This window comes from Limulus polyphemus, unplaced genomic scaffold (assembly GCF_000517525.1).
Source record: "Limulus polyphemus unplaced genomic scaffold, Limulus_polyphemus-2.1.2 Scaffold3828, whole genome shotgun sequence".
NCBI lineage: Eukaryota > Metazoa > Arthropoda > Merostomata > Xiphosura > Limulidae > Limulus > Limulus polyphemus.
The window spans coordinates 38801-50402 of NW_013669438.1; the positions used below are offsets into that span (position 1 = coordinate 38801).

At 31.5% G+C, this 11602-nt stretch overlaps 1 protein-coding gene across 2 annotated transcripts in view; it reads left to right on the forward strand.

The window, feature by feature from the left end:
* The window catches only part of LOC106470111 (mediator of RNA polymerase II transcription subunit 14-like), a 62628-nt gene that overhangs the window by 37436 nt on the left and 13590 nt on the right, over window positions 1-11602 (forward strand). Inside the window, exons 22-29 of one of the 2 annotated variants that reach the window (XM_022398680.1) lie at window positions 576-774; window positions 2870-2961; window positions 3467-3619; window positions 4122-4199; window positions 6910-6986; window positions 7151-7268; window positions 7999-8268; window positions 11220-11469. In XM_022398680.1, coding sequence (XP_022254388.1) covers window positions 576-774; window positions 2870-2961; window positions 3467-3619; window positions 4122-4199; window positions 6910-6986; window positions 7151-7268; window positions 7999-8268; window positions 11220-11469 — 1237 coding nt within the window. The remainder of the gene's footprint in view (window positions 1-575; window positions 775-2869; window positions 2962-3466; window positions 3620-4121; window positions 4200-6909; window positions 6987-7150; window positions 7269-7998; window positions 8269-11219; window positions 11470-11602) is intronic. The other variant, XM_022398682.1, reaches the window with a different exon arrangement.

The window sequence follows — 11602 nt, forward strand, 5'->3', positions numbered from 1 at the left end:
TATATATATATATATATATATATTTATTGTTTCATATTTTTTACAAAAGCAACTAAAATGCAAAAATTAGAAACTTATTAGGTTAAATAAGAAAACATAAATACAAAAAAAAATTAAATAAAATTTATCATTAAGGAACACATGCTTTGTCTGGTGTGACTTGAGCATACTCATGGTATTAATGTTACTCAGTACTTTGCTTACTGTAACTTGTTCTTACATTGGGATTTATTTATCCATATATATCTTGTTTAAGATAAATAATTGTAATTATCCGTTACAATCTGCAGTTATTCTAAAAAACAAATGTATTTTTTGTCTTTTTTTTCATGTTTTTCAACTTTTGCTACTGATGATTTCAATATGTTTAGTTTTATGGTAGAGAAAATACAAAATTTTAACGAAACTTTTGATATTCACTTAGGAAGTTATGTAAATATACTATGAAAACTGTCATAAAAAAAAAGAAGTATTAACATGCATTATCCTATCTTGATGTTAAAACTTTGTGTTTGTAAATCAAGATATTCTCTTCTCAGCTTATACTTTTACAATTTTTACAAACTTTGTTACAGTTTGTGTTTTGCAACTGCCCCCTAACAAGTCTCTCAGCTAAAGAACAAGGGCCTCGAAGACCAGTATCATTCATGTATGACTTTGGCAGTGGTACATCTCGACAAGTTGTGGAGATGGTGGATGAATTACTTCAAGACTGGAGCACAATGGTTCATCTATATGGTGTTGTTGTTGAGTTTAGTGAAGCACTAAAAAATGGTGAGCTGATCACATGAGAATCATGAAATTCGTATATAATTTTTATTATCAACAAATAATGAGTGATTTTAAGAGGAACCATTTTCCTAAAGTGTTAGCTAATTTGGTCGATAAAAGTGCTTTATTTTCTATATAATTTTCATTATTGATAAATAATGAGTTGATCAGATCAGGATGGATCTTTTATTAACCATATTGATAAAGGACGTGTTAAACAAGTCAGAAGTTGTTACTGTCCATGTATTATTTAATATAGTCACTGTTAAATGGTTATTTGGTGGGATTAGGATTCTCTATTTGGACAAGTAAAACCTCTGTAAGTGTTAGTCCTGACAAGAATCCTGTACCACTGATAGCATTGGTTACTAAAAGATAAAAAGTTGATCAAACCAGGAACCTCAATTATTTAGTTGATTATTGGCAGATGATCAGTTAATGAGATCAGATTCTTGTACTGTCTTCATAGTGTTTGTTTGTGTAATATAATGGGTTGAACTTGTCAGAACCTGATACAAATTATGTCTAGTTTATATTGCAACCAATAAGAAATGTAAGGCTAATGAAAGAGTGGTGATATCATCATGTAAAGCGGTCGTTCATCTCCTTGTTTAGGTGTTGGATAGTTGAGAAAGTTTCAAATTTTTGGCAGCATGTTAGCAAATTGACCAATCAGAATGGATATTCTCCATCTACAGAATAGCTACAGCTTCAAGGAACAGTTTTTTTATGTTGTTCAGCTCCTGGAGGATCACCCAGTTATCTTTGGAAAATATGCTATTTCCAAAAAAACTTGCATTGTACTATATTATGCACTACATAAATGTTTTGACATTTATATTTCATTTTTAATAATTAAGCATGCCTCTTACCCTAATGCACCTGTCATTTCTTTATTGTCTTGGTCTGACTAGTTTCCATAAGTAAAACAATTTTAGGTGAATGTTATTAATTTCAACCATTCTTTTTTATTGACTTCATCTCCTCCACAAGAGTCTGAAAAGTTTAAAATGTGTACTGTTTCATCAAACTTCACTTTGTCATCGTTACGTTTCTTATGGTTCACAGTTTGAGCTAACCTTTACAAAACAGATGAGAGTAACAAAGGATTATATGGTCAGATTAGAATCATTTACTACCTGTATAGTGCTCACTGATGACAGATGATTATTTAATCAGTTCAGGTCCTTTACAATCTGTATGGGATTTATTACTGATAAATGATCAGTTGATCAAATAGTTATCTTGTGCTGAATATTTAGTTGTTTAGACTAGGATCTTGCAATACCTGCAGTATGTTACCTACTGATAAGTAAAATGTTGATCATCTCGAATACTTTCATCTTGACACATTGATACTTATTAGAAAATGTTCAGTTGTTCTAGTTATAATACATTACTGTCTAGTTTGTAAATCCTAATGAGTTCAGTCAGCATTCTTTACACAGCAGTTGTTACTAACAATAAGTTGATAAAATTAGAACAGGGTTCCAATGTTATGGTGTGTGTTGCTTTATATAAAAATGTTGAACTGTTGATGTTGCAATATTTCTAATTATATTCTTAAATATTGTCCACACTATGAAGGAGTCATGTTGGTGTGTAATAATTGTATTAATTTGATATCAAACCCTGATAGTTTATTTAATATGGTGGATTTCATTAATTTATGTAAAATAGAAGAGAAAAAAACAATTTTACCATATTATTACAAAAAAGAAGAGTTATTAAATGTTTGGCTCAGTTTTGAATTATATTTGTACAATAAATAAAACAGAAAAGATTGAACATACAGATAGTAAAAACAAAATAAGTTCTGTTTAATATTTTGAAAAAGCAGGAATTGTTATATGTCATTAATATAAAAAAATTATTGAATGCTAAAATTGATAATTATAACTATAGCTACAATGCTTTGATTTTTGTTTTTTTATAGAAGCCAATGTAAACCAAGAACACAAGAAGTGGCTTGTTGAGAGGACAGATCATAATAGTCTAGTGCTGTACATTTAAAGCAAAATATTATCTTTCTCTGTGTATTAGTGCTAACTTGTGAGATTCTGCAACTATTAAAATCTCTGTATTTCTGTTTTTATAGATCAAGACGGAAACCTGGCCAGCTTAATGGACATCAAAAGTTTCACATATAAGAAACTAGTTGTTGGTTATGGGCCCAGTAAAGCTAGCACAGTATGTACTTTTAGAAAATCAAAGTAGCAGTGTTACTTAGTGTGCAACATTTGCAGTGTTTCTACAAGTCCTTTCAGTGTTTGTCTTTTATATATTAAGAACTTGTGAATTGTAACATTTGCTAAAGGTAGTCAGTTTTGCATACAGCTGTATTATAGTACCAATCTGAAAAATGAGGCTTAACTTTTTGATTTTGGGCGAAATGATTACGTACAACCTTCCATATGCAACTAATTGCTCTATTTTAAGTAAACGATTTCAGCAACTGTGTTGACGTAGTGAAAATTATTGAATAGATAATAACCTCTGTACTGTATAATTGAATTACTAGAGTTCATGAATTGAATAATGGTTTTATTAAATGAAGTACATCTTTGTAGCGACATTAGAAATCAAGTAACAAAGTAGCATAACTGAATATTGTAATTATAAATCACTCATTTTATTCTTTATTCTGTGTAAAGTTTTTTGTTTTACTTGAAAAATTAAAAAACATAATTAATAGGTAACAATTTACTGGCGAGCTTCTGAGCGACGTTTCCATCTTGCCTTTGGTGTGGTTGGTCAGACAGTGTCCGCAAGCAACCCACACACTTCAGTTGCATCTCAGCTACAACATGAATTTAATCATCACCATTCTGTTGCCAAGTTGGTTCAGGTTGGTTTTATAAAATAACCTCTACCTATAGAAAATAATGTTTAATGTAATAAGTTGATTTGATGTGGTTGGTTGGAGAGCTTCAATTGGCAGCCTTCACATTTTACTAACATGAATTTGACTACCACCATAGTCCTGTTTCTTCATTCATACAGTTATGTACTGAAAACCACATTAAATTATTGTTAGCAGAAAGGATGCTATTTGGTATTAGTTATTCATTTGTGAATAATTTAAAACATTGTTTTAGCTATTTCAGGTAAAAGTTGAAGAAAAAAAATATTACTTTTAGGATAAGATAGGAAGAAGTTTTGAATATTTATGTTTAATCAAATATATAATATTTTCCTTTTTACCACCATTGTTTGATACATGTATCAGCATGTAATTAATTAAAAATCAGGGTGCAGGTATTCTTTACATTACTTACATTTTAGCTGTTACTTAACAAATTTCCATGATTATGTAATCACTGAATATACTGAGAATTTCTTCTTTTCAGGCCCTCCATGACACATACAGTCTTCTGCTGTCTCTGAGCAAGCTACCTTCTGCTCCTCATCTTGGTGTAATTTACAGTGTCAGTATTGTTAAGTGATATGCAGTTCACTGTCTGAAATAATGTTTACTATTTAGAATGTTTAAAAAAAAAGAGACATTTCTGTATTGTGCTCTATGAGCATAAATCAGCTGCCAGCCATTGGCATTGTTTAAAGAATGCTTGATTGAAAGCCCACATCATGATTCACAGAGGCCCTAGTGCACTGATCAAGTTCCTCCTTTTTCCTCAGTTACTTCTATTAGTCTGTACCTGAAAAAACAAACCCCAGTAGGACATCCATCTGTAGTATTAGAACATGTGCCTCACTGGCTTGTGAGTGGGGTATGAACACAGTTTCAGACATGGCACCCTTGGGATCCAAGAGGGGCCAGGAACACAAAATGTATTGCTGGATTTGGATTTAAGGACCCTGATAAACCCATTTCTAGACTCCCATTTGGTTCTGGAACCTTTTGGATGTGTTTTATCTCCCCTTGATAGAGGGGTGGGGGCTATGCTGTATAGCATTTGCAGATAAATTCATCAACACACAATGCATATGAATATTGGATTATTACTAAGAACTTCTGATGAAAAATAAGCTAACCACGTTCAAGCATAAAAGAAACTATATGTTAATGAAGAGTTTTGCAACTATAACTATTTAATATCGTAACTTATTCACAAGAAACTAAAACCAAAAATGATTAAAGTATTATTGAATCATTAGTTTATTACCCTAATTATTAGCAATATTTTTAAACTCTAATCCAAGTAATATCTCATAAGGTTTGGCCAGCTTAACACATTTACATTAGTCCTAAAACCATATGCTAAGTGAAACTCATTTTCATAAGTGTAAAAATTAAGAACTTTTCAAAATTGTTCCACATATTATAACCAGTAATATTAAATGTAACAAACCGTAAGAAGAATAACTTGTATACAGTAGCCAAAAATATTGTTTACACAATTTAAGCTATAAGTGGCATATATCAGCTGCCAAAAATCAACATTGTTTACAGCACTTGTAGTTGGAAAGTTTTATGTAAAAGTAATAACAAACAATAACTGTTAAACATAATTTTTCTCCATAATATCACATAAAAAGAAAGATATGACTAGCACTTTCAACAGGTGGACCTGCATTTACCCCTAAAAAAAAAAGACATATCCATCTGTTAAAAGTGGTAGTTTTTCTTCTTTTTAAACTCTTTTTTTTTTCTGTCACATTTATAGATAAACAACTCTGCTAGTGTCAGCTTTATTTTTTGAAAACATAATAAAAAACAAAAAATACACATTAATATTTCATTACTTATCTGAAATTTGAAACTGGTAAACTTAGGGAAATTTGAAGAGGAATACTTTTTTTATGATGGTACAAAATATTTTATTGCCCATGGCAATAAAAGAATTAATGTGACTTACAAACTTTTTTTTTTATCCATCATATTTTTCACTACCACAAACTTTCTTCTGTAGTATGTCATTCATACACAGCTAGATTTTGCTGTTAAAATTGGTGGTTAACTTATAAGTTGTTTTAAATTTTGGAGGGAAGAAAGCTTGTATTTGTAAACTTAGTGTCCTTCCCAAGGTGGCCAGGTGGTTAGGGCGCTCGACTCGCAATCTGAGGGTTGCGGGTTCAAATCCCTGTCCCAACAAACATGCTCGCCTTTTCAGCCATGGGAGCATTATAATGTGATGGTCAATCCCACCATTCGTTGGTAAAAGAGTAGCCCAAGAGTTGGCAGTGGATGGTGATGACTAACTACCTTTCCTCTAGTCTTACACTGCTAAATTAGGGATGGCTAGTGTAGATGGCCCTCGTGTAGCTTTGCAGGAAATTCAGAACAAAAAAACCTTCCCAAGGTTTCATAACATCTGTCTTACTGAAGTTACAAAATGTGTGACAACTTCTAGGGAACACTATTAAGAAGTATATTGCTGTAATTTATTGTTGTGCATTAGGAATGAAATATACATTTTAAAGAACCCTTGTAATGGTGCAAAACTAATAATGGGAGAGTGTCATTACTATTGGAAGAATAACTTTGTCTGCATGTTTATTGCTGTAATGTGTAAGTTATACTGATCTTTTATGAGTTATTTTTGTGTATTTGTCAATCATGGCTTAAATAATACTGTTTGTTTAAAATCATGTTGTTTGTATAACCTTATGTGCTATTATTAATTATATAAATGTGAAATATAGTGTGTGTATCTATGTATGTGTGTAACTTTTTAATACTTGTACTGTGAAGTGCTACATTAGTATTATATCATGTCTGTGAGAATGCCTAAAGAAACATTCCTCCTTGTGTTAAGCTGAGACTAGTTTTAATGAATCTTTAATTTTTCACAATTTTTTGCTTCAGTTGTTTGTAGTATACATCTTTAAAAGTTTCCTAACTTTCATGAGAATCAAGGTAGTGTTTTATTTGCCTGGTCATCTTTTGTAGTACCAACAGCTAAAATTTCCCTATATAAAATACTGGAAAGCTCTGTGTTTTTTTAATATACCAGGTGGTTTTAACAGTGTTATAAGTCATTTTGTAGTTCAAGTAATTAATTTTCATGGAGCCGAGCCAGCGTAGTAAAGGTTTAGACAACTAAATGTAAATAGGTTTTAACAGTAAACATGAATCAGTACAGTGTATTTCTAAAAAACTGAGAAATGTGTATGAAACTTAAGAATGTTTATTTGGAAGGATTGTTAACACTTTTTTATTCTTTTGTTTTATAGCGTGCTCAAGTACCAATCCAGACATTTGTGATAATTGCCCAGTCTTCTACACATATCCGAGTAGTATATCGTAATACGTATCCTTTCAACGTGTTTATATTTGTATTATTTCAGTGTAATAAACACTTTTATTTATTAATTTAAAACTAATATGCAAACATTAATATTGATGAAAATAAACATACTGAATTGTAAACTACTGAAGCCTTGTTTTACCCTTTGCTTCTTTGACATATATTAGATATTGTCTTGACATCCACTGTAAACCAGATGGTTTACTGGCAATTCAAGATGGGGCATTTAGTCTGTTTGACAAAACTAAAGTAGTTGAGGAATTGATGCCCATTCAGGGTCTTAGGGTAAGTGTGAATTTATTTTAAGTAGAGTGTATAGTATATACAAATATTCTTGAAGGTAAGTTCAAATACTATGCTGATAGAGTGTATTTTTTAAGTCTTTGGAGGTTAGTCTGAATGATTTTTAGATACTGTGTTCTTAAGTTCTAGAAGGTAAGACTAAATGTTAAGTAATGTGTGTTCTTAAGTCCTTCAAAGTTTTATGTTGATAGAGTGTAGCCAGAAATGTGCAAAGGTTTATAGAATGTATGTAGAAATTATGAAATGTGAAACAAAACTGTTTCTAAGTATAATAAAGTCAAAGATGAAATTGACTGTGTTTATGATAAATGTTAGTGAGAGAGATTCAAGCGGCAAAATCAGAAGTATTTGTAGTAATATTTGTAATGTAACTCTCGTGTAGCTTTGCAGGAAATTCAAAAACAAACGTACTGAAAATTGCATCTTTACTTTCAAATGTAGCATCATTTACATCATGAAAAGTAAGCATTCTAAATCACTAATATATGACACAATGTAATATGAAAGAACCAATATAAGGCAGAAAAAAGTATTTGGGTTGCTGCAAAAATTGGAATCAGTTATAAGGGTGGCTTAAGCAGATAATTCGTTTTTCATATAAACTGAATGGTAATGTGAACTTTTTATATGAGGATTAAGGTATTTTTTCTGTTGTCAGTGATGTAACGTTTTATATATCTAATTGGTGTGATTTGAATCCGTTATCTTTTAGGCTTTTTTGAACAAGTTTGTAGATGAAGCTTCCTCTCAGCTACGGAGGCTTTCACATTCCGAGGATGACAATCCTCCCTCACCAGGCTCAACACTCGACAGTCTAGATCCTTTCTTGTCTTCTGCTAGTCAAATCAGACCATCTCCTCCTTCCCAGAGGGGTAACCAAGAAGGAGGAGGCACTCCGGGAGGGCTTCGCTTTCATCATCCAATGACACCACCATCTAATCCTCATACGCCTGCATCTCCTCATACAGGCATGCTATCACAGGTGAGATATGATGTAATAGATTAATGATATTCAGGACAGATTAGTGTTAACAGTTATCATAGGTGAGATGGTATGTGAAAGCATAAATACTTAAACATTAATGATACATGAGTATCAGGAGAGACATCATGAAAGAGTGTATATATATATATATATATATATATATATACAAAATTGGTTATTTGAGAACAGATTGGCATCAGATGTTATATAAGACATGAAAGAATTCATAATATCAAGCTCAGATGAGTATCAGAAATTATCACAGATGAGACACTGTCCTAAAGTGTATATGCTCTAAGAAGTACAGTTCAGTGTCAGTTGTCATCTAGAATACTGGGATTCATTGCCAGATGCTTTTATAAGCAAGTTTTGGTGCTACAAATGTAAAGATATTGCTCTTTGGAGTATAAAACTCATTTTGAGGTAAAGTTTTTTTTTTTTATAATGATGATATTTTACATCTATGCTGAAACTCAATACATAAAAGGTATTAAATATTGATATCTAAGAAGAAAAAAAAGTGAATATTGGAAACCAATACCTTAATGTTTTCTTCAGTTCAAAAGCATGTTTTAAATGAGAATATCTGTATTTGCTTCAATATCTATAAAATTTTACCTTTTTTTTGCGAATACTTAGATGACAGCGAACATATTAAAGAGAACTGTTTTCATTCTTAGAGAAGTATAATGAAATAAAAGGTTTCAGGAGATGATAAATTCACATAACCTTTATTATTAATTTAACTTAGTTTTAAGAATTTATGACTTGAAAACAAATTGATGTACAAGATATTTCATATTTTTCACAATACTGTCTGCTAATAATATCATTGATTAAGGATACTCTTGTGAAATACATTTTTTGATGTCACCGTACATTCTTTTTTGTGTTGATTATAATTGTTGCTGTTACACACTAGACATTTCCCTGTGTTACTTTCCTCTTGTCTTTTGTAGTTACAATCTTGTCATCTTCACTACCACTCCTATTTCAGGAAGCAATGCACTCCCTGCAGACCAAAAGTAAATTTCTAACAAAGAGCAAATCATGTCTTTTTTTTTATTTTTCTTCTTAACTTCATTCCCTACACTTAAGGAAATTCAACCCTTTTTGGTCTTATTATACAGTTCATTTGTGATCCAGAACAAATCTTTTTGACTTCATTACTATACATTATTACTTTAATGTCATTTTGATCATATTCAACATTTTTATCAGTCACTTCCATTAAATTTAAAGCATTATGGTAATCATTAAAAAATCACTCCATTCTGATATTATTTCAAAAAATAGTTTTTCATTCGGAACAGATTCCAAGTTCTTATTTCTATCACGTTAACAAACTTGCTCCATATTGATTTCATTTGTTAAGTTTATTTCTCACACAAACGCTACACAGAATGCATCTACTTTGGTTTAACACACACTCACTAAAAACTTTAATAAACAAGATTGTTATCATTACTCTTCTTCAGTTCCAAAAAAAAAGTTGTATTATACATAACTAGTCAGTTTTATGTAATGTCAAAACATTCGCTCCATCTGTCTCCTAACTTCCTATAAAGTTGTATCTTTTAAACAGAATCAGTTACTTCAGTTTAACTAAACATCTACAAAGTTACTGATTTTTGTACCTTATTAGTTTTATGAGCATGACTACTTATTCTATCACTTAAACCAAATGCGTTAGCTACCAGCAAAGAACTTCTTATATTTTATTACATAAAACTAGTCATTTCATAGAAACAATAGTTCATTTTAGTCCAGTTTAATTCAATGTCACCTGGTTTTGATACCCATGGTGGCACGGCACAGATAGGCTATTGTGTAGCTTTGTGCTTAACAACAAACAAATTAATTAATGCACTCAGCATTTCATAGTTAATGCTTCCATGGTGCTATAGTTTTTTTATATTGTAATATTTGTGTTAAGAAGAGTGCTGTGCTAGTGGTGTAGTTCAGCCAGGACAGGTGGATGCCACTCAATAACTTTTTCTGGGTGTTGGGAAGAGGGAGTTCTGATCCTTAAATAAAAAGAAAATATTAATTGCTTAACTTTATAGAAACAATTGAAACAGTGAGAACATTGAAATGATTCTTCTAGGTATTTTATGTAAGAATTGTCTGATTAAAATTTTAATTGTCAATAAATTGCTCCAGATCTTCCATATTTGAAAATCCTATAGTCTAGGGATTTTGTGAAGGACTAAGACTACATCCCTGTACGTCACTCTGTCATATTTACCTTATGAAAATTCGCTTTTATAATCAATACTTTTGGCCTAATGTACTCCCAAAATGTCGCTTAGATTACCCCCATTACAAAATAATTGACACAACTATACACTCCAGTCTTCAAGTTTAATTATTTCAAAAAATCATTCACTTCAGGCTCTAACTTGTAGTTGTAAAGTGTTAACATCTTACTAAACTTGTTGACCATTGTCTAGTCTAACATCCTTCAATGGGTCAGCAGTAAGTTTGCAACCTTACAATGCTAAAATCCAGTGTTTGATTCCTTATGGTTGAAAAAGAGTGCAGGTAGTCCATTATGTAGCTTTATGCTAAAACATGCAATTTAACTCCAAGAATTTGTCCTCTTTCAAACAAAAATGTTTGATTAGTAAATTCAACACTACTTCTACAATATAGTTATAATTGGTATATAAAACCAGTTACACTAATCTGCACATTTCACCAGTTGTTTTTCTAGTACAGAAACAATTAGTGATGTTTGAATATTATCTTCAGCTATTCACAAAGTTATTAGTGGTCAACAAAAACAGTCACAACTGCTAGTACTGCAAATCTGAAAATTCTGTTACACAGAACCTATTAGACAATGTTTTTCCTGTGATATTGTACTTCCCTTTGTTCATAGTTGTTTTCAACAACTGATTGTGGTGTATTTTATCCATATTTTCTCTCCATTCTTGGATTTCAAGAGCTATCGAACCTCCCCCAACCCCTCCTTCCCATTGGCCTCACCCCCATCCTTAGGGTCACAAGGCCAGCATGTATCGCCATCTACATCTATGTTCCACGTGCAGGCCCAGTCACCAGGGAATATCTTTGCTGGAAGCTCACCCGTGAATCCACTACATGTTCCTTCACCATCATTTCTACCAGCTCCTTCACCATCATCTTCATCACAAGTCCAAATGCAATCTCCTGCTGGCTTTATGGGTTCACAGAGTAAGTAACTGAAATGTTTAAGCATTTTGTAGAGAATTTTAGTCAGGTTTCTCAATTTTATTGTATATTTTGAACTCTTTTTGAGTATTAAATTTTGTTAACTCTAGTATATATATATATATATACACCTAGG